At 28.2% G+C, this 24599-nt stretch overlaps 1 protein-coding gene across 4 annotated transcripts; it reads left to right on the top strand.

Moving 5' to 3' along the window:
- The first annotated feature begins 7449 nt into the window (after positions 1-7449).
- Positions 7450-24149, top strand: LOC107439550 (putative peptidoglycan muropeptide transporter SLC46). Of its 4 annotated transcripts, none has more exons than XM_087165789.1 (6): positions 7450-7675; positions 14091-15140; positions 15974-16210; positions 20379-20462; positions 22083-22239; positions 23853-24149. In XM_087165789.1, exons 2-6 carry the CDS (start codon positions 14189-14191, stop codon positions 23941-23943), a joined length of 1521 nt encoding a protein of 506 aa, XP_087021915.1. In that variant the 5' UTR covers positions 7450-7675; positions 14091-14188; the 3' UTR covers positions 23944-24149. The 4 variants fall into 4 exon arrangements, with proteins under 4 accessions (XP_087021915.1, XP_087021917.1, XP_087021918.1 ...); XM_087165791.1 differs by lacking the exon at positions 7450-7675 and adding an exon at positions 13112-13365; XM_087165792.1 differs by lacking the exon at positions 7450-7675 and adding an exon at positions 13676-13748.
- Positions 24150-24599: the final 450 nt, after the last annotated feature.

Here is a 24599-nt window from a genome sequence, read left to right as displayed (position 1 = left end):
AAAACTAATTAGAAATCAGATTCGTTCCGTACATTTTGTAGTTCCACAATATTAATGGTATCTAATGCTACACAAATCCATTTAGTAGTTGCAGTATTTTCGATATCAGTGATTCGTAATCAATTCAATTGATTTAATCCCAAAAAAAGAATTAACGTGGTGTAAGGTCTGGAGATATTCGTTTCGGTGTATATTAGTTTCGAAAATATTGCTTAAAATCCATTCATTCGCTTTATTAAAGCTAGATTCTAATAATACCATGTGAGCAGTTTTTGGAATTACAACACATACGATGAATTAATTAAAATATTAATTTATTTTTCCTTGATTATGCATTTGTTTTGACATTCATTGGCAGAAAATGCTTAGATGACGTATTTTGAAAATTGAAGTAATTAAATTTTTAAAAAAATTTAATTTAAAAAATAATTTAAGTCCTATCGATAACAAATTAATCGAAATTGTTTATAACTTATATGAATTTAGTGATCACAGTTGAAATGGAACTTAAATTTTTTATTCATATAATAGGAGCTTTAGTTTTTACTTATTAGTATACCAGATATAATGCAATTTTTATAAAGTATTCAAATTTAACTAACTGTAATTCCAATTTCTGCTCACGTAATATACAGAAATGTTGAAAAAAAATGCGCCATACACTGCAAAAAAATTATGGGACATATTACGATATAAAGTCTCGGCACTTTGGGTGCATCATCCATAAAATCAATTTTGCCGTAAAATCCTATTTTACCGCAAAATACTATGTCGTAATTTTTAAAGTATTATTTATTTAGTTAGAATGGTTAAATTATTTCAATGTAATTATTTCTGTAAAAATTTCGATATATAAGACTTTTTGTTCCGTTGCATGTTCCGGATCAAATTATGGTAAAAAGATCCGTCACCCTCCGTGCCGTTACTTTTTACCACAGTTTTTAAATATTTCTTAAGAGGTATTAATTTTTGAGTTTTTTAATTTGGAAAATTAAATTAAGATTGAAATTAAAAAAATCCAGTGTTTTCATCAAAAAAATTACTTTGAATTTCTATAAAAAATTACTAACTTTAAAGTTCAATATGTTAAAATGAGGGCCATGATAAAAATCTTTTATCAGAGTACACATTTAATACCTATATTACACCTCAGGTATCTGAAATACATACGTTACAATGCCGTGGTATGCATTTAATTAAATGCGAAAAACAAAACCGATCACCCTGGACTAAATGGACTAATAAATCGTATTTTTTAAAATTCAATTTCTCAGGAGCTTTTCGACAGATTTCGCTCAAATTTTGTACTTTGCCATTTGTATTTTGTATTTTTTTAATAAAATTACATTCCTCAAAATTATGTAAAAAAATTATACTTTACAATTCAAAATCTTTACAACTATTATTAAATAAAATAATATATATTTACTAAGAGTTATTTTTTGCATGGGATTATCTTTGGATAAGCCAATTGAGTGCAAAAATATTTCAATTCCCTTAAAAAGTTGTCTAGATATGGCGAAATACACAAAAATTAAAATCAGCATTAAGGTGTTCAAACTTTGGACCGCTCTCTTGACCAAAGTATTAAGAACATATTTCCTATCATTAGATCAAAAATTACTCATTAACGAATCAAAGTTTTTATTTTACGCAAAATAAAATAGCTTTTACTTTATTCCTTAATGCGCTTAAGAATAATTTGAAGAAAAAAAATGACATTTAAATATCATCTCTTAAGTAAAAATTGTGTCAAAATAGTGATTACATACCTGGGAAGGTCTGGTGTATATTTTTCTCATAAAACTACTTATTTTTAAGATTCGATGTATAAGAAGCAGCAAAAAGCGGAGACTGATATTACGAGATGGATATGAGGCTGCATGACAGAGCGCTAAGAATGAAACCCTATATTGGTTAAAAGTACATTAAGCTGGAATGAAACCCTAGTTTAAAAGAGGATAATAAACCACTTTATGGTGCATCCGAAGAAAAGTTCGCACTCACTGGTAAAGAGACAGTATAATTAATGTTAATATCAGTTTAATTATCTTCAATCTAAAACATGTTATTATTTCAACGAAAATAACAGGATTGAAAGTTTCGAAAGTCTATGTATAAAAATTTATAATGAACCATTTAGCTATCACCTCCTCATAAATCAATGATTATCTACGATAATATCAAACATGATTCATTTATGTTATACATGATTTTTCCATGGATTCATATAAATCCATTAGTCAATGGATTTTTCCAACAATCGCTGATTTGTTAATGATGAACGCTCAATATTGAAGTATTATTTATAAACAAATAGTGTAGTGTTTGTGTTTGTGCATGTCTTTGATTTTCTCTTTGTTTTACTTTTCGTCTATCGTTTATTTATCAATCTCTTTTTCTTTTTTTTAATGGAAAATGCGCTTCATATTAATCGCATTTAATTTAGCTTATTTTTAGTCACAAACACCGGTTATACTTTCAATTAACCTTGAGAATTCTAAAAATAGACAAACCTACACGCGACTCATAGTAATAAGTAGAAGACCTTGAAAGTTGCTTGCCCGACTTGAAAAAAAATTGTTCAACGATTTTTGTTTCACTTTTACAATTAATAAAATAACTTCTTTTTCAATGTTACTTTAATTAATCTAAAGCTTTAAAAAGCAAAATAACTTCTATAATACACTTTCAAAATAATAATAGTAAGTTAGTATCATTTTGGAAAAAGTTTATTTGATTTTGTTCGTCATTTAAGCTGATGGTAAATTTATGGTTTCGAAAAGTAGTTTTTGAATAAGGTGAAGGTAACGCCACGATATAAATTAAAAGATTATCAAGAGAATTAGTTTTGATTGCTAAATGAAATTTATATTTTGTTGAAGAGGTTTGAGTAGCGTATACCATAAGTTGAAGATGTTAACGAGTTCAAGTTAGTTTCGATTTCATTAGTTTAGAAGGTTGGAGTTTTAGTGTATAATTGACTAATTGAAGATTATGATGAAAAAACAGGATAATGAAAAATGACAATTGAAGATGAAAACTGGATCAATATTATAATAAAACTTTTATTTAGTAGTATTTGTAGAGCTTGAGATACAAATTACAATTTTATTCATAAGACTTTCAATGTTAAATAAATTTTGCCTAATAATATGAATAAGTACAGGCCATGAGAGATAAATACCGCATGACCTATCTAAACAAAAGTCAAATAGTAATCGAATTGTTCCCAACAGGCAGTAGAATCATGAGAAGAGATCCATGGTTGGTGATTTATCGAAAAATAACATAGCCAAAAAAAAAAGCCAACCCCCCATAATCTGTATTAGGTTTGAAAATACTTTGGCGATCGCGAATCGCCATTAGAATTAATATAACCATGTAACTGAAACATATTTGTGATAAGAAATTTAAGAATAAAAAGTTATAAATAGACTTTTGTTTTCGATTAGGCGTGACACTGAATTAATGAGTCTACCTGTATATTAGTATTGAAATAAAAAGTTAGCCGTACATTGATCGATAAGAAAAGAATAAGATATATTATCTTCGCTTTCATAAAAATTAACTCATTGGTTAATTTAAATATAATGCGATTAACAATGAATTTTAAAAAAAAAAACAGTTTGAGTAATTAAAGATATTTCAAAAGCTAGGAAATATATGTAACGCCTATTGTGGCATCAAAATGACCTTTATATTCTACCATCGCAAAATGTCAAATCAATAAAATTATTTATTTGCTGTCCGAGGAAATAAAATAAAAGTTTTGACTCGAAGTTTCCAAGAGATTTGTGAATTTTCCACCATATAGTTTTGAAATTGAAAATGGTATCAATTAACATTTTTGTAATGTTATTTTAAATAAAATACGACAGGATCGATGTGGCGCCTGTTAGTTCCATCAAAAAATTCTGTAGGAAGGATAGTTCTCCCCGATGCTTGATCCAAAAGTTCCCTTGTCTTCTGGATCAAGTTTAAAAATTACAAGAATACGGAGTTGAACATTGATAGTCGTAAACTTAGAATTGAATAAGATGTTCAATGCTGGCTATGAAATAAAATAAAATAATAGCACCTAAAGGAAAGCATCGAGAAAAAAAGCCTTATTTCAATTATTATATGAATTTAACGAATGTTTTAGGGACGGCTATCCCCACCTTAAAAGAAATTAAATACAGATTTGAATTTATCTAATAATATATGTCTTTTAGTTTAAATAATATGCAAGGATTTAGTTGGAATTTAGGGAATGCAAATTCTAAATTTTTATTTTTTCACTGTACATCTTTTATCATAGTTTAATTCTGTATCAATGAATAATATTCTCGCTGGGAAATAATGTTGTGGTGACATAATAATAATTAAAAAAATTATGCAGCGTTTAAATCAATTTTTATTAAAAAAAAAATTAAAATATCTTTAGTTGAAAATTTACTATTTGCATATGATAATTGCAAAATAATACAATAAATAAAATTCCTGGAATTTTGTAAATTGGTAGTGCTTTTTACAATCCCTAATGATTTACTAAAAAAGAATGAAACGGGAAAAGTTCTTTTTCAGAAACTTCAAATTAGTAGTTGTATATTAAAGAAAATTTATATAAAAAGCATGTAAATGCATTCAAATAAATATTAATTACATTTTTAAAAAATCGTCCCGCAGTGGACTGATCGTTAAAACACGGTTCCCAGCAGATCACCGAAGTCAAGCATCACTGGCTGCGGTCAATGTGCGGGTGGGTGACCACTTGAATCAGTCAGCGTAGGGACTGAGGGTGTGCGGTATTGGTCCTCGTTAAACTGTTTTATCGTAAAGTGCTCGACTTCGCATGCAGGTCGTCGGGCTACCAAAGCGGGGGTGCCGTCCCCTCTGCAGAGGATCCCAATTGTGATGGCATGTCTTCGGATCATCCGCAGGGATGTTTCCCAGACCGTCGCCAATAGCCCATTGTGTAGCTCTAGTGAGACGTAAATGAACTACAACAGCAACAACATTTAAAATCTGACTTAAGAACCCGAATATAATTAGACGTTTAATTCATGTACCTTAAAAATTCATACTTTTTTTCCAGTGTTTTTTCTTCTCGCGCTTCTTCTTCGAGCTATTTTCGCGAATGCTTTTTTCGTCTAAGTTTTTTTCCGTTTAACGTAATAATTATTACATAAAATAGATTTTTTTTTAAGAAAAGGAAGAGTTTTTAAGTAACTACGCGTATATTCTACGTCACTTCACGTATTCATTTATTACTACGTATTTAGTGAACAGGATTTGTAATAATATGACAGGATTAACGGTGAAGTTCTAACGACGCGCGTTGTAACGGCAAGCATTTAGTAAGATGACCTAAGCTTATTTTCATATCTTTAAAAGCAATTTTGTTTTATGACAGTCTGTGACTTTTTCACATTACTGCAAAGTCATTCTTATGGCTTACATAAAAATGTCATGGTGGATTGTTTTTCATTATTTAAGAGTGACTAATATATTACAATTCGGAAAATTATTTTTCGTGTTATCTAGGAATAAATGTTGCATCCTATGATGAAATATATTCAGAGATTTTTATCCTTATTACACTTACAATTTTGGTTAAATTACATTTTAATGTGTTCCTTTTGGATTATATCAAATAATTTATTCAGGTAATTTTTAGGTTAGGTTGTTAAAATTTGAAGATTAAAGTTAAAAATAATCTTCACTTTCTTAATAAAGATAATAGTCAAATAACGGGAATCTAACTATATATAGAAATCTTTCCTTGTAAAATTATTAAAGTCATTGTAACAAATGAATGCAAAGATATCTTTAGTTGCTATCATCATAAAAATTAATAAAAGTTATAATGTTATTCGTATCAAATTATTTACTTATTTCTTATTCGAAAATATTTACCTGCAATATTTATTTTTCGTCCTTTCGTAATAAATATTATTCTCGATATAATTAATTTTTGAATTTGATTACTTTTCAAAATTAAAGGATTGAAACTGAAACTGTTGTTCCCTTATTATGTTATAGAGTAATCTCGTGATTTTATTTTTTTTACGCAACATTTTAAGTTAAAGATATTTGTCCTCACTTTGACGTCAAACATCACATTAAACACACTGTCAAAAAACTGTAAATTTTACAGAGAAAAAATACATATTTTTGCATATACATAAATACATGTATGTTTAGTTAATCGATGCTTTCAATATCTTGAATACAAAACAATTTAAAATTTTGAAGCAAACATTAAAAATTAAATTTCTGTGAAGCTATTAAATAATCCATGAAGTAAAAAATACATAACAAGTCCTTATAGCTACCAAAATATAAATAACATTTTCAAGTTTGTGAATGAATTTCAATATTTTACCAACAATCAATTTTGTACCAACAGAATCGGAATTCAAATTTTTGGAATCAATTTTATTTTAATTTAAATTTGGGGATATTTTATTTGAAAAATTTTAAATTTAAATGTAACCATCTTTTTGCCATCTAGAAACAAAAAATTATTATGTATTAACTATGAAGGTTCGTGATCGAAGCCAGAAATCTCGAATCTTGTTTTTTGTTCATACACTGTAAAAAATTCCTGATCAAATTATGGTAAAAAATACCGACACTCAGGGTACCGGTACTTTTAACATTTAAATCCATTTTTTTCCGGAACATGCTGCTGAACAAAAATCCGATTTACCGTAATTTTTACAGTAATAATTATCGTAAAATCCATGAATCACCTAATTAAATCATTATTTCCGTAAAAATTATGGTATATTATTTTACGGTAGGAATGAATTTTACGGTTAAATGAATTTTACGGATGGTGCACCTATAGTGCCGGTGCTTTATACCGTAATTTGATTCGTAGCTTTTTACAGTGTATGATTCGTCTAACCATTGTTCTTGTTGCTAAGAATTCTATTTTGAGTCTTATTTTACAACCATTATTCCTCAAATTTGAAAAACTAAAATCAGATTTCAATAATTTTGAAATTCATTAAATTATTTATACAAGAACAATGCTTAAAATATTCTGTAATTTAATCATTGGGAACAAGAATCGTAATCCATCTTATTTAACGAAGTTATTATTACTGAAGTATTACCCTTTTATTACTCAATTATTATCATTATCATTTCAATACTAACAGCTTTTTTATTGCTAACATATTTTCCCAGTAAACAGTTTCGAACGTCAGTAAAAATTTATTTTGTTACTGGAACTTTAAAGGGATTATGAGTGAAAAATCTGAAATATGTTATGAAACTAGGTGCCTGTTTGTATTATGCTATTAACCTTCATTTATTGACTTCTGTGCTAAAAATACTGATTCACGTGGTGTGTTATCGTCGAAAAAATTTGATCGTTTCATTTTTATATCGGATTTAGCGATGATGCAGTCTGTTGGGAGATTATTATTATTGTTCGTGTTATTATTTTTTTTTCATTTTAACAGATATCGAAATCTTCAAAAGTAAAAAGTGTGTAAATAATTTTCAAAAGACTTTGTTTCGAAATATGTTTTATGAAGCACCTTTTGCACGTCATTTAGTATTTTCTTATCAATGGGTACAAAGGTGAGAAAAATGTCTTGAAGAAACCCTATTTTACATTAATTTTAATCTTTTAAGATTATTGCTCTTTATGTGAGAGTCACCCTGCAAAATTTGGGTAAGTGTTTTAATCTTTCTCACTTTAAGTTTTTAGCATTAATAAAAATTTATAATAAAATTAATTGAATTTAAAACTCTTTTATGTTGATTGCTACTTTAATAAAAATAGTTTTAAAATGATATTAATTTATTTCGTTTGTATTTCCTTGCTCTCTTTTAGTTATACTATAAAAAATTCCAGTTCTTTTAACAGATTTTCTCTTTATATTTGACAGTTTAAAGCGATTTTGTTGACAAAATGGTTTTTTCTATTCTTTATTCTAATCATAAACGGATTAAAACCACCAGTTCAAATTCGAGTTTTTGCAACGCAGTTTTCCTTACTGTACTGTAACTCACCATTTTTTCAAAGCATTTTACGAATATTTTCTACATTTGCTCTTATTTTTCAGCAATTATTTTATGGTTCTGAAAAACTGCGATTTTATTTTATTGCCTAAATGATACTCTACCTGATTATTATATTTTTCAGACATAATTTTTTGGTAAGTTCTGTTGCCAGACATTTTTATACGGGTGGGCCACAAGTTTAAAATGTTCTTAAACTTAAATATTATTTCAATAAGAAAGCCTTTTAAAATAAAACTATTTAAGATTTTCCTTCGTGGGAACTAGAGTTGCGGTAACTCAGAGTAACCTTTCACTGAATAACCTGGGTAACTTTCCACTGAGTAACCTGGTTAACTTTCCACTGAGTAACCTGTGTAACTTTCCACTGAGTAGCCTGGGTAACCTTTCACTGAGGTTACCCAAGTTCTAATCCTACCGTCGACTGGATTGAGGGATTTTTGTTCTCTGCTCACACCGACCATAGTTATTTTATAGAATTTATTTTTAGATAACAGAGTTTGTTTGTCAAAAGTTTGTTCGTTGAAACAAAAGGGTGGTGATTTGTAGCAGTAATTACAAGTTAATTCTTCAGAATTAATATTAAAACTATCGTAACATTTTTGCAATCCCAACATGTAGCATAACTTTCAATCGCAGTTTTTAACTAAAAGATTTTTTTTATTATCATAGAAAATCTTGTATAATGCGCTTCTAAAAATTCATCAGAAATTTAGCGGAAAATATTATGGCTAAATGAAAAATGAAAAACATTTGAATCAGTGGAATAATGTATTTATTCCTAAAATATTTTGAAATGCAAAAGATTATATTTAGTGTTTAGTGTTTAGTATTTAGTGTTTTAACTTTTAATCTCTTTTGTATTTAACAACCAAATTTCTTCGGTCTGTATACGATATAGAAGATGGGTAGTTTCTTAGAGCTCCTTAATATGATAATGTAACTTTTTGTGCATTTCTCCACTACTAAGAGACAATTAAAAAAATATACGAATGCGAATAAAAATATTTTTTTTTATTTTCTCCTATATTTTTTAATCATTCAACAAATAATAATTAATATTCATTATTTATTTATTTTTGTTATTTAATTTTGTAATGACCGAAATAGTTTGAATTAAAAGTTATAATTTATTTATCGTTTATTACATCTCCTTAATTAAGGTAACTAAATCAATTCAAAATATGAAGGAGGAAATCGTTCAAACAGTCACAGAGAACTATAAATTTAAAAATATGATTTTTTAATGTTCCATGAATGAGTCAACAGATTCCTAACCTATTTCGTTTAAAGTTGCGTAGTTTAAATCTTAGTGAAAGTATATAAATCCAAAATTCAACACTTTTCGAATATTACAAGAGTAAATTATAAATAATATAGTAAATAACTATTAAAAAATTATATCATTAGATAAGTATATATTTTTTTCAAATGATGAGATATTATTAATAAATATTTAGTATTTATAAAATTTCTAAATTATAAAATTCCTAAATATTTATTAAAAGCAGAGGTTGTGAAAAAAATTTTCTTTTCACAATTTTTTTTTTTTTGTTGACCATTTTTAAAGTTTTCGCACAAGTATCAATATATTCAAGCATTGGTTACGAATAATACTTTACAGTTTAGAGTAAAGTAACAATTCAAGAATGTCTTTATCGCTGATTAATTTGTTTTGATTTAGAAAAAAAATGTTCTATACTAAATCACAGTAAAAATCACAGTAAAAATATGTGTTTTGCAAATAAATACTCATATATATATTTTTGATAATCCAAATAAAAAAAATTCAGATTTCAAAATTTTTTTTACTTAAATATTGTTTTAAGACCTTAATATTTGGGTTTTAATATTTTATTTTTTCAAAACTTAGAAGGAATAAATTTGTGATAAAATTTATCGATGATTATGAAACACCAAGCATAATTTTTTGTCATCAGTATCCATCTTTTTCAATAATTATAAACCTACTTAACAGAGGTTTGTGTTTAATTTTGTCGAATTTGTGTCCTTTATTTGATAATTTTTTTTTGTTCGCTGGTTTGTAGGAAATAATATTTTTTTAAAATTATAGTTCTCATTACGAACCATTTAATCAAAAAGCAAATTGAACAGGAAAAATGGTTTTCCCTTCATACTTTGAAAAATCACTATGAAACAAATACACATATATCTCTAAAAATATTATTTTTTTACCATTTATTTAATGTTGGTAACATCATCTTTCACCAAATAAATGTTAATAGATCTTAAAATCTTTATTATGTTTTTTAGTACGGTTTATCTAAAATTACACTGTTTTTATAACAGTTAGATGACGGTTAATGGCATTATCTCTGTATTGTTCCATTTTGGCGTAGCAAAATGAAACTTATGCCAAGCTATTAAATGGTAGTAAATGTTACGTAAAATTTAAACATCAAGCAAAGCTTTTTTGTACATAAATTTTGATACTCTGAATTGGAATATGTTATTTAGTTAGAGATCACTTTAATAGTTCTCAAGTTATTCGTAATTGAATCGTCATATATTACATATTTAACATTAATAAGTTTTGATAAATCGAGAACGTGGTAAATCTGTTCTCCACGAAAATTATTACATAGTGAAGTGACGCTGCAAAATAAAACTTATGCCTAGCTATTAAATGGTAGAAAATATTTCTTAAAATTCGAACATCAAGCAAAACTTTTTTGGTATATAAGTTTTGGCACCCTGAATTAGAATTATGTTATTTAGTTAGAGGTCACTTCAGTGGTTCTTACGTTATTCGTAATTAAATCATCATCTATTACGTCATATATACTCCTCAAGAAATATTACACAGTGAAGATGGGTCGTGAAGGGGAAATGTAGCTCTTGACCACGTGTTGACAAAAAAAAATAAAAAATTTGTGAAGGAAGCGACAGGAAGACTAGTGAGAGAGCATTGATTGGAGAGGAATTTTGAAAGAAAAAAAAAAAGGTTCTTGTCCAACTCAATTTTCAAACTTTATTTCTTTCAACTTCAAGAATTGTAAGTTTAGTTTTTAAATTTTTAGGAGATGTAAATAAGTGCATGTAACAGTCGTGTATATTTTTATTATGAATTCAATAGAATGCGTTCTCCTGAAAATTCTCAAACCTTGAAATTCGTTGTTTCAGAATCAGCTTTTATTGTCATAAGCCGTTTCGATTCCCATCATACCATTATGTCTCTGAACATTCCTGATAAAAACTGGTTGAGCACATACAGTAAATAACTTTAACAACACATTCATTTTTTCGTATCTATAGCCATTCAATGGAATTGTTTGATTTAGCTACGGATTTGACATATTAATAATCTTATTTGCAGAAAGAAATGCACAAGTACCTATTTTTAACTGCTGGTGGTAAAAAATATGCTACAGGTAAGAGAAAGAAAAAGATTGCTTGTACTGATACGTCCTAGTGAATCAACAGGAAAACGTTCGAATCTCTGTCAAAAATTCAAAACAGAAGCACTGTCAACAAATTTCGGATCTAATTACTGCAAAAAGTACAGGCACACAGAGTGCGGGTACTTTTTACCGTAAAATCCATTTTTGACTCAAAATTTTTAAAAAAAAAAACGAAAAATCAGAAGTACCGTAATTTTGGTACAGTAATATTTACTGTAAAATCACTTATTGAATAAATATTTTTGTATAAATATTTCTGTATTTGAATAAATATTTCTGTAAGAATTATGATATAAAATTTCACTGTGAAAATGGATTTTATGGATGCTTCACCCAGGGTGCCAGTACTTTCTACAAAAACTCTAAAAATCTTTAATGTATCTTAACATCAAAGAAGCTACTATCTTACACCAAACGTGACGCAGCAAAACGCAGGAAAAAATTCTTGGTGAAATAAAAACCAAGGATAGTTCTCAGTGCATTAAAAAAATAAAAAACTTACCAAATTTACAATGCGTTAATGAATCTTTAAATTTACCAAATTTTCTACCAAACAGCATGATATTAAACCAAATGTTATTAGCAATTACAATATACGTCATTATCATAGAGTTACGGTAAAAATTACCGTAATTTTTTATTTGCTTATAGAGCAAGAAAATATGGCACCTTGCACCATATTTTGGTAGTAATGACGATACTTTTTTTCAATATAGCTTTCGATTAGTTCATTAGTTTATGTACGAGTAAGAATATTTAAATAAAAGAACACATACTCGGTTTTTGTTTAATTATATTGAAAAAACGAAGATAACTTTTATGCCATTGGTCATCAGAATAAGATGTGACAAATCGAAATTGTGTTGTTATAGAACAAAATCGCTTACTTTATGTTTAATGTTTTTTTTTTAACATTCCTACGAAAAATAAAAAAAAGCTCAAAAATAACATTTAAAATGAGAAAATGAAACAAACGGCCCAAAACAGTAAATAAGTAACGGCCCAAAACAGTAAATAATAAACAGTAAATTTAATTTTTTAAATAAAATCATCTATATAAATATTGTCATTGTTTTAATTTCTCATTGATTTTTCTATTAAAACAAAATATAAAGCGATAAATAAAATTTTATTGATTAGAGATTTCAATCAATCACCAGCATAATCTGCATATATTTATGTAAATAAATATTACTATAATATGTTATTTAATCATGTCGATGGATACGGGAAACGTTACTCCGGATTTTTAAAATTGAATATAGTAGTAGTTTAAGTCAAATCGATAAAGGAAGCAAGTTTGCGCACGTTTTTTTTTTCGAAAAAATTAAGTAAACAAAGATTATCACTTTTTATATTGTTTTTGTTTCAGTTTCTCAACTAAAACAAATCATTTAGCGATAAATAACATGCAATTTCAATTAGTCATCAACATAATATGCATAGTCACTAATAAACAAATGTATCATTTCGAAGAATAAACAAAAGCATTGCTCTGTTTGAAAAATTATTTTCTAAGTAAAATTATTTTTCAAAAAACTGCGAATAATATATTTTTATTTTGATACAATAAATGTATTGGTTTATCTCATGAAAATCGAATTAAAATCAGATTATCTAATGAGTCAACATTAACTTTGATAAAGTTACTTTCGATTCTTTGGTTCAATAACTTGAAATCAGAGATTAATAATGTCTTTCCTAATTTTCCTGGAAGCCCGGAAAACTTTTTTTATCATTTTCAAAAACACTTTTTCACTTGTCATCTCATTGCATCAAATTCACTATCAAAATGGTAAAAGTATCTACTATAAATTAATTAAAATGTTGTCACTTGATGTTTTAATATTTGTTTCTTCAAAAATACTTTTTCGGTTTTTGAGCTTTGAATCCGAATTTGTTTTACGTACAGAAATGGGTAAGAAATATTTTCATCGAAACTTTTATTAATTCTTAAAGATTTTCATAGTTCTAAAGATTTGTTCAAGAAAACTTTAATAGCAATTTTGCTTATATTCAGAAATTTCATGTAATTTTATTTATATGTTAATGTTATTAACCCTTAGATTACTGAGATGTGGTTTATCTGACCCCAGCTTTGGATTTTTCTTATCAATTTTTTATAGAATAAAATATACTTTTACAAAGTATATTTTATTCTATAAAAGTATTTTTTGTTGCATATTTAGTATGCTTCGTACATTTAATTATTGTTAATTGTTTCTGTAGACAAAACACTTGAAAACATGCCAAATGAAGTAGGTGCTGTCCTTAGATTAAAAACTGAAGAAATGCAAGCAAGTAAACATATTCTTATAAAATGCAATTGTTTTGTAATTTTTCTCCCCTGAAGCTTCGGTGTTAATTTCAATATTCATAACATTGGGTAAAATACTTTCAGTCCTTTCTAATAAATGTTTATTGCCTGTATAATAACAGTAATTAATCTTTTGACTAATTTTCTGGCCATTGCGAATATCTTACATTCCTTTCTTGTTTCAGTTTATAATTCAATTACTAAAATCTATACATTTTTAGTGTGTTGACTTAATCATATGATTTATTCGTGTTTGTAGATATTTATTTTAAAAACATGATTGATGCTGTTATAATTTCATTGAACTGACACGATTTTTTTTTCAGGTTAAAGAGCATGGGAAGTAAATCAGAGCTTCATAAAAATTCATATTTAGCATATAATACGTAAGACATTTCTGTGAGAGAAAAAAACTGTCTAGAAAATGACAGTTACACCAACTATATCAAAAAGCGTCAGCTTAGCCGAAGAATCTTACCAAAACAGCGCTACAATCAAAGTGCCTCAGTTCGATGCCAACAAGGAAGCTCCACAAAACAGCTCATTTTTTTCACGCTGTACAAATGTAATAGGCATATTCAGACTAGAGCTAACAGCTTTTCTGCTAACATTCTCATACGTTCTTCCAAGGATAACATCCACGTCAATGATTTTAGAAAAAGTATGCCTAGCACATTTCAAATATCCACAGGATGTATGCGAGTCCCTGGAATACCACAGTGAACTCAAACCAGCAATTGAGAGATTGGCGACAAATTATCAGCTTGGACATACTCTTATCCAGACAGCACCCGCTGCTCTGTTAGCATGCTTCGTAGGTCCTTGGAGTGATAACTATGGACGAAAATTTCCTGTATTGCTGGCCTTATCTGGGTTGGCGTTGGATTCAATAGGGTCAGCTGTAGCAGCCCACTACTTGAACTCTCGCGTAGAATATTATTATATACCAGCCCTTTTCTCGGGGCTTTCTGGGGGTGTGGTGTGTCTTTTAGCGGTGGTCTATAGCTATGCATCAGACTTGACTCCATTCCATAAGAGAACTATGAAATATGCCACACTTGAAATATCTTCTGGGTTAGCTATACCTCTTGGAGCTGCCTCTGGAGGTTGGATATATAATTTCTTAGGATACCCAGCTGTGTATTTGCTGTCAACGGGAGGAGTGGTTGCTACTATCTTATGTGTTTTATTCCTATTGCCTGAAACCAGAGGAATGGATAGAAAAGAAACTTGGAGTGAGAAAATTCGTGAACTGTTTTCTTGCAAGACTTTCATGGAGAGTTTCATTGCAACAGCGAAAAAAAGACCTTTTAAAGGAAGAAGGCAAATTGTACTTTTAATTATTTCAATGTGCTTCATCGTCATATCAACAAATTGTAAGTGTTGCATTTAATATTTTAGAGTACATCCTACATTTAAATAGATCGTTTTTTAACTGTTTTCAATAACTACAGAATATAGTTAAAGATATTGTATATTTTAAAGCTCACTTTAAGACTTTCTCAAACATTTCAATAATAAGAGTTTATGAACAAATTATTTTTGCTTAATGTGACACCGTTCCTTAGTCCATTAATTTTGCCATAATAATATACCATAATTCGAAATTTTTGATAAACCGGTTACAAGTTTTCATTGAAAACTGAATTTATGAGTTTTGATTATGAAGTGATGTATAAAGAATGAAATTATTTCATACTAACGGAGGGTTAAAAAGTTTTAGAAAAAGATAACAATAGTATTCCTAAATTAAAGCTTTTTTTATTTTGCAATAAATATTTATCACCCACGATTTCTCGAAAAAAAATCTATAACATTTCAGTGCTTTTAATTTATTTTAAAAATACGATGGGATTAAGGGGTTTTTATAGGCCCAAACGCCCTATAGTTCAAAAATTAATATTTTAGTATTTATATTTAATTATAAAATAATTACCTATGTATGATATATTCTTCTATTTTACAAAGCTTAATTGCTGCACATTTTTATACTCAATCGTGTTAAATTAGTTTAACAGTTTTGTCATCATTTCTTAAAGGATTATAGAGCCGCTTTAAACAAATTTCCATCTAGTTTTAATAACAAAAATAAACTGCTAGAAAAATTAATTAAGAGTTATAGAATTAGAATTAGATTTATCGTTTATTTATTAACTATAATGCAAAAATGACTTTTATTGATAATGAAGCTCAACGTATATTTTTTCAGCCACGAGTGATATTAACTTCTTATACGTTCACCATCAGTTCAACTGGGGAAACACTGAATATTCCACAATAACAGCAATGTATTCAGTGATAGCTCTTGTATTATTGGTTATTATACTTCCTCTACTTAAAAAAATTAAAGCAAGTGATGCACAACTTGGTCTCATTGGCACAACGTCACTCTTAATTAAGTTCATTGGAATGGGCTTATCATTTAAAGAAATTGTCTTTCATGCAGGTAAATATACTTTTACTTAGATTTGCAATTATTTTTACTGTTATAATCGATCTGCATCAATTTGTTTCTGCTTTTTAATATTGAAAATGTAAGCCATTATCTATTAATGCTTTTGGTATATCTAAATATAGATACGAATCCGTCACAGGGTAAATAAAAATAATACAGTAGCCATATTCAAATTTATTGATTTATTGATCACGCTCAATTTTGATATTAATAAAAAGTCATTCAAAATTTCTGTCAATACAGTAGTTTTTAAAAACCAACAAGAAAAATCATTGATAGGCTTAATAAAATTAAACTTCGCAAGACATGATGTCATTTCAGAGTAAACTAATTTAAATAGTCAGTTATCAAAAATCTAATATATATAATTCTCTAACGTGGCTCCCAAATTTTGGCTGTATTTCTTTTCCACCGGAGGCAACGTTTGATTTGTTTTGTTTACTTTACTATTTCTCTTACACGGCGACAAAAAGAGCCTCATTACAACTCCCCGAAGGGCAACGCTAGGAAATCGATCAATGATTGCCGCTAAAAATGTCACATGCCAAATCTAGCTGAGGTGGCTCAACATATAGCTCTTTTGAAACGGAAACTGAAATAACCAGAGAGCATCAGATGCGGCAATCTCATACTATTAAGCTAGGCAGAAGTGAGTAGTCTTTGCCGATAGATCTCTATTTTAGTATTTTGTCGAAAGCGCTTTTTTCACGAATTTATATATTATGAATTTATTTGACGATTTTTGATTTATATCACGAATTATACTATAGAACATTTCCAATAGGTTTAACGAATTACATGTCATTTATTTGAATTTAAATTTATTTCAATGACTTAGTATTTACTAAAAAGATGTAATTTTTTTTTAAAAAAAGTTTTTATATGGATTTAAATGATTAGGATTTTGAATTCTTAGAATTTTGTGCATTTGCAATGTACCTAAGTTAGTAGCGAGCGAAGCGAGCTTGGTTTGCGAAGCAAACTATATAAGATTGTGTCGCAATTTTGGGGGGCTGGCGAGCGTTAGCGAGCAGGGGGCGCGGCCCACTAGTTTATAATATGAAAATAGTTAGTTTAGGAAGACATTTCTTGCAGCAAATTCATGCTGCAAAGCATTTGTATCTTTACGAGTTCCTGCATTTAATTCAAATTTTTCTGACAGGTGGCGCTGTAATTCCTTTCTACCATTTTTTTTCTGTAGCTTTATTATGGTGTATGAAATTTTTAATTTCCTATTATAATACAGCATTGTGACACATAATGGCGGTTTCACGAATAATGCATGCTATATGATTTTTGATAATGAAAGATTTTAAAATGCTGCGATGTAATTTTCAGTTGTTTTTCGTTGAAAAGTGTACTCACTTACAGTACCATCCATTGAAGATAAAAAAACAGGAACTCTTGGAGGGGATTTATACCTTATCACACATGAATTTGCTGCAAAAAATCGCCTTATCCGCTTCCCTGTACTAAGTCTTTAAAACCGACATTCTAATTTGGGATAACCTGTATTTTGTCCAGGTATATTTTTCATACGTTAATACGTATGCCTAATTCTATATATGCATTATGTAAATTTTTCGTACTACGTATAAAACACAGAGAAGTAGTAGTAAAAACAAAGAAAGGGGAAAAAATTACAAGAGCAACCGACACAAAGCCAAAATCAAAAAGCAATATAATTAATATCTATTTCCTAGAATAGAGACGACAATCACGAATAAATTTAAATTTCGAAGGTTTATTTTTAAGTACTTTAACTTACTACTTAAACATCATTTTAGTATGGGGATTTAATGTTCTATTAATTCTGAATTCTGACATTATATTTTCATCTGATATTTACATTATGTAGATAATTTTTGCTTTGAAATAATGGCATATGTTTTTAGCTATGTACCTAGTGTAGTACTTTAAGAGCACTTAGAGATGGATTTATGTAAATAGAATAATTTTTCGTTTAATTTAAATAGTCTTTTTTCAGCTAAAGGGTACTAATTTTTGAAAAGTTAATAGTTTTGTAATTTCATTTATAATATGACTTAAAACTACTTTAACTAACGCAAGATATTTTAGATCGAAGTTTTATATTTTCTCGGTCAAATACTACATTTAAAGACACTTAAAATTGCATAAATTTAAAGTAAATTAATTGTCAAATACTACATATAATGTTGCTGATATAACGTTTTCGAATTGCTTCAAAAATAATAAAGAAAAAGAGTATTTGAGACTTAGGCATTTAATTATTACTCTTTCGAAATATTGTTTAATGTTCTTAAGAATGCTCTTGAACTACTAAAATAATTGTGGTAATTCCATACCCAATTAAAGTGTTTTGAAGTAACGTCCATCAGCCGTGACGCATATCTGTACGCTGTTGTAAAACTTCTGTTTGAGAGAGCTCTTTAAATTGGAACAAATTTTATAAATAACATTAAGAAACATTTTTTTTTGGTTATCTGATTTATAAGAGTTTTGATTCTCGCTTCGCTGATTATAGATCTGTAATCGGTTTTTCTCTGCAAGCTACAAAGCTACAGTTTTTATGCAGTGTAATAATATATTCCTAAAACCAAGTTTTTTCAAATTCACTCAAACGACAACTAGGTGTTCCCACTTCTTTGTTGCGTAGGGAGTGGTAGAAAAAGACGATAATACGTTTTGCTTTACGATGTGATATGTTAGGGTAACATGTTTTCTGCTTTAAGTGCTATTTTCAAAGTAGCGGCCGAGTGTATATGTGTGAAAAAATATATATGCATTCTTTATAAACTTAATTAAACTAAAAGTACTATTTTGAAAATAATTTGTATTTTTCTGATCAAAACTAATTTCATATTTGAAATCACCACACTCGTATTTGGTCTGATCAAGACCTTCCATAAATACAATAAAAAATTTGTTTCCCAGTGTAAAACCAAAATATTTGAGAAAGGAGCAAATGTCGAAATCAACAGTAAAACTCTAAAGATCTGAATTAAAGAGTATTGCGAATTAAGACTTCAATATAAAAATCTTCATATTACTAAAATTTTTGTAAACCAATCAGTTTTTATCGAAAATATTTGAGAAAGGAGCAAGATTTTAAAATGTTGAAGTCAGCAATAAGCTAAAAAAATCTGAATTAATGAGTATTGCGAATTAAGACTTCAATATAGAAATCTTTATATTGCTAAAATTTTTGTAAACCAATCAGTGTTTATCGAAAATATTTGAGAAAGGAGCAAGATTTTAAAATGTTGAAGTCAGCAATAAGCTAAAAAAATCTGAATTAATGAGTATTGCGAATTAAGACTTCAATATAGAAATCTTTATATTGCTAAAATTTTATTATGCGCTAAAAAAGTAAACACCTTAAATTACTTTTGATGTAGCGATTTTCACGTTCTAGTACTCAATCTAGATGGTTCGGCAGCCTAACTCTCAATTTGCGAATTAATTTGTGCAGAGGCTGTTTTAACTCATAAAATCAGACACAAAAACGGACTTCTTTGACCAAATTTACCTTCTTTTTTCTTGACAGATTTGGACTCTTGGTCTTAAAATTATGTGTAGTAAAAATTGAAAATACTGCACCAATAGTTAGACAGATTTGGATTCCTAGCCTTAAAATTATGGGGTAATAAAAATTCAAAATACTGCTCCAATAGTTTTGTCAGAAGTGCGGACGAAAGTTTGGAACCCCTTAATATTAATTTCACTTTTTTCCGAGTTCCGCCGCAACATGTCCAAAACTAACAAAACTATTTTTAAAAAAATTGCACACAATTTTAAAAATTATTTATCCAAAATATAATTACAGCTGAAAATATTTCAATAACAATTTATAATTTTTATTATATTATTTAAAAACAGTAAAAAAAAATTTAATTTCAAATGAAAATAACAAGCTAAACAACAAATAGCGAACAAACTTAATAACAAACAATTAAAAATAAACTAAATTTTTATAAATTTATATGAATTGAAATTTAAAAATATATAAAATTTGTATTGTATTATTTCTTCGAAATCTTTCAAATGGTATATAATATTTTATATACCATATTGTATACCAATACCCGTGATATTTTCTGACGTAATTAAAATTGTTAGGGAAAATTAAAGCCGCACTTTACATATCACTTTTTACATGTTCTGTTTTCTTTTTTAGCTAACTTACTTGGTTTATTGTCTGCTTGTGCTCCATTGGCAGCAAGATCTAGAATATCAAAAGTTGTTTCAAATGATGATATAGGTAATATACTGTTTAACATTAACTGTATGGTACTTTTTTTCATGACAAGAATATGATTAAGGACTACGATTAAATTTTACTTTTTTTAATAAGAGGTTCCGCTTATCAGCCCCCCATCCTCCGTAAATACTTAGCATTCATCTTTATTTTGTTTTGTTTTTTTAAAAGTTCCTATTTTTCGCACTTGAAGGACGTGTTGTAATAATGTACACAATTATCTGTATCAACATTTTGTTAATAGCTGTAACGAAATGGAGGATTAAACAGATTTGAAAAACATTTAATTGTATTTGAAAAAAAAGTTTAAACAAGGAAATACAGTATGTTTGACACAATATGGCATTAATGAAAAATATTTTTATTTTTTTACGAGACTTTACATTACAACATTTCATTACAACAGTTCATTACAACAGTTGTTAGTGATCCAAAGATGGAAAATAAAAATATAGATTCGCAATCCTTATCACAAATCTTAGCTCTCCAGCTCTCGATGATTGTGCGCTTGATTCTCATAACTTGTTTGCCAAGTTGGCACAGAGAAAATTGTTAAACCTGGTTGTTAACCGCATGAGGTGAAAGTAGTGAATGAACAATTTTTCTCACAATTAATATTTTTAATGACATTTTTTATGGTTAATTAACTCTTTTGCTTGAATATGATTAAAAACCAATTTAAAAATTAGTATTTAGTCACTTTTTTCCTGAGAAATTTCTGACAGCACTAAAATTCTTCTGACTTTAATTTTATCAACAAAATAAATTCGTTTTTTTCGTCCTGAAAAGCCTTGACCTAAGGACATTCCATAGATTCTAAATGTTTAACATCCAGAGAGATTCATTTACTCTAAAACTGTCACTCTGTTTTTGGATAAGCAATCCTTCATTTACATATTCATTGAATTATTGCAATCACTTAAAAACTAATAGAAGAATTTAATCTTGAGATAGAAATTTCTGATTCAGACTTTTTTTTTCCTGAAACAAAAATGAGTCTCTTGAAAAACATTCCTAATACAAGTTGGAGAATCTACAAATTTACCCTTGATGAGCTCAACATGCTTTTTATGATATGGAAATAAATCGTCATACTTAAAAATCGTTACCCTCTATATGCTGATCAGAAAAGAAATTAAAATAACAAAAACAACAATTTCTGGTTGTAAACCAAGTTATTCACATTTCCATTATTCAGATTTTACAAATTATAATTCTGAGCCATTCGAATCCCACCGATGGTTAGTCGATTCAAATTCCGAACCCGGCTATCACCGACCACTCTACTGGCATGAAATATCCTCAGTGGTAGACGGATCATGGGTTAGAGTCCCCTAGCCATCCGGCTAACCGTAGGAGGTTTTCGTGGTGTTCCTCTCCATGTAACACAAATACGGGTTAGTTCCATCAAAACTTCTCCAACGGAGGCAAATTTCTTCCTATACTTCATCCTGGATTGGGTTCAAAATTACAAGGCTACAGAAGTGAACATTAGTAGTCGCAAACCCAACATTTTGCCGGCTGTTCAACGACGGTTATAAAAAATAAAATTTAAAAAATGTATTTTTATCTTCAAAAATATGCTTTTCTGTAACTAACGTCTGGTATTTGTTTCTCTTTTAGGGAAAGTATTTTCATTCGTAGCAACAGCAGAATCATTACTTCCCGTCATGACTACTGTTCTTATTTCTCAGATTTTCAACGCATTTCTCGAAATATTTCCTGGAATGGCGTACATTGTTCTCGCAATATTCCTTGTCATCCCATTCAGCGTTTTCATGTAAGTTGATATGAATCACACTATATTTAATTAACATTTTTTAAAACTTTTTAAAGTTATATTGTGATCATTTTTGTAGAATTAGATAAAAATAATGAATCGAAATTAGCATATGAATTTACCTGCAGCACTATTTTCATAGATCCAATTTAGTCTGTGAATGCAAAACAGTCAAACGAAAAATGACATTGTGAAACTTTTGCTTAATCTAACTGACATGTAACAAAATCTGCAAATATAATGTCCTTAAAGATGATTGATAAAAACTTAATGTTGTTTAAATTTAAGTTGAATTTTATGCAATGATACTAAAAATAAAAAAAATTCAAAAAGAAAGAAAAAAAGAAGAAGAAAAGAACATACAGATGAGACTGCAATCAAGTAGCAGAAAAAATATTCGTTATTTTTTTTTCTTTGCGGTAATCTCTGAATTCATCTTTTTAAATTTTATTTGGAAGAAATTCAGAGATGTTCAGAAACGTTAGTATTTTTTTCCCGGTTATATGTTTACATTTTAAAAGAAAGTTCAGATGAAAAATAACACTGGGGAGCAATATTTTCTGTTACATGAGATTTTTTAACGGATCTTGGATACTTTTAAGTCACAAATTTTAAATCTGAAATTGATTTCTCTCTCCAAGCTACAGTTTTTTTAAATGACATTTTTCATAATGCACAAGTTTAAAAACATTATATATAACAGGGAGTGTCAAAACTATTGTGACAAACTTCCAAAGGAGTTAAGGCACATCATTAGATTTAAAATACCACGAAAAACCAGGCTTAAAAATGTCGTAATGTGCCGCTAGGAGTGCTTTGTAATTATTATCTGCTTCTTCTACTGCATCTGTACAGGTCATTATAGAGAAGCACTCATAGCCACGTACTATGAAGTTTCCGCACATGGGTTCCTATGCGATTTTAATTTTAATAGTGTGTCTAAACTCCTCTGAAACATTTTCGCAACATGATATCATTAAACTTGTACATTTTGACAAAAAACACACTAAAAATTTGTTGTTTTAGGAGCAAAACTAAGTTCAGATTTGAAATTCTCATTCTCGAATCAGGCAAGATCAAAAATTTGTATAAACGCAACATTGCAAAAACTATTAAATTAAAAAAAAAAAAACAAGTTTTGAATAGTAAATTAATATTTAAACTAGAATAAAGTAAAACATTATAAAATTCTGCCGATTTTCTTGTGAAGAATGTTGAATAAATGATATCTAAACAGGTTTGATCGTCATATGAAACTTGTGGTTGTTTCTTTTAAACAATTTTCAACTTATTTCGATTTCGTCATGTACTTAAACATGTTCTGTCAATGTAGTCAATGGATTTGAATCGAGTTCTTTTTCTGGCCTAAATAATAACTTGAGAACCCTAATGCGCAGTAGTTTTTTCGTTGATTTGATTTTTGACAGGGATTTTAAAATTATATATTAAGCTCAGTAATTATGGAACAGTTCATATATGTATATAAGAAAACAATTAAAAACATACATATTCTGAATCTATCATAAAGATATTGGTAATTTGAGATATCTTATAAATTGGAGAATTTGAAGACGTTCTAATCAATAGTTTATAATTATTTTTTTATTTTTAAGATGGTTAACCTGCCTGCCAAATCTCAGTTACGAAGAAATACATGGAAACAACGAACAAAACCGAGAAATATGTGTTAAGGTCGATGCTTAAAATGAGTTTTCAAATATATCAGTGCAATAATATTTATATTCATTTGTATGAAACTATTTATTGTATAGAATATAATGAAGCTCTGAAACTTTTAAATGTTCAATTTTTGTTATTTATTAGTATTGACATCAGTATTTTTTCATGTAGTCCATCATATTTTTAACTATGTATTTTAACATCATTAATAAAAATATTTTCTTACTCAAGCATGTATTTAAATATTTATCTAAAACTGAATTTATAATTGAAACTAAGTTGCTTAAATTCCTCCTTTGGTTGTGTTTAAGCCAATCGATAAATAAATCTTTTTAAAGAATATTATGCGATTTTTATTACTGTCGTGAGTTAGTAACTGTTGCATTTTGCTCATCTCTAACCATCATCCTCAATTTTGGTTATAAAAACAGCACAAAATATTAATATGAAAATTAATTTACTTTTTTAAAGAAAAATGATTTCCTATCGCAATTTATAATAATCATGAAGTTTCTCCACTACTGCACTGCATGGGCTCCTAAAGACAAGCCAAATTTGAGAATAATACATTGAATCTTATTAAGTGTAAGTTCATTGAATTTTGTAAATACAAGATCATAACAGATAGCCATTACTTTTAGGTTGAATTTTTGTGCATCTCTAAACAATATCTTCTATGC

Source organism: Parasteatoda tepidariorum, chromosome 6 (genome assembly GCF_982258835.1).
Source record: "Parasteatoda tepidariorum strain Cologne lab strain chromosome 6, Ptep-v5.0, whole genome shotgun sequence".
In the NCBI taxonomy this organism is placed as follows: Eukaryota; Metazoa; Arthropoda; class Arachnida; order Araneae; family Theridiidae; genus Parasteatoda; species Parasteatoda tepidariorum.
This window is presented reverse-complemented; position numbering and strand designations above follow the sequence as displayed.

Excerpts from the sequence above, each read along its gene's own strand:
- LOC107439550 (XM_087165789.1), top strand. The coding sequence starts at position 14,189 with ATGACAGTTACACCAACTATATCAAAAAGCGTCAGCTTAGCCGAAGAA. Across the intron at positions 15,141-15,973 it reads CATCGTCATATCAACAAATT|CCACGAGTGATATTAACTTC; the intron begins GTAAGTGTTGCA and ends ATATTTTTTCAG. Across the intron at positions 22,240-23,852 it reads ATCCCATTCAGCGTTTTCAT|ATGGTTAACCTGCCTGCCAA; the intron begins GTAAGTTGATAT and ends TTTATTTTTAAG.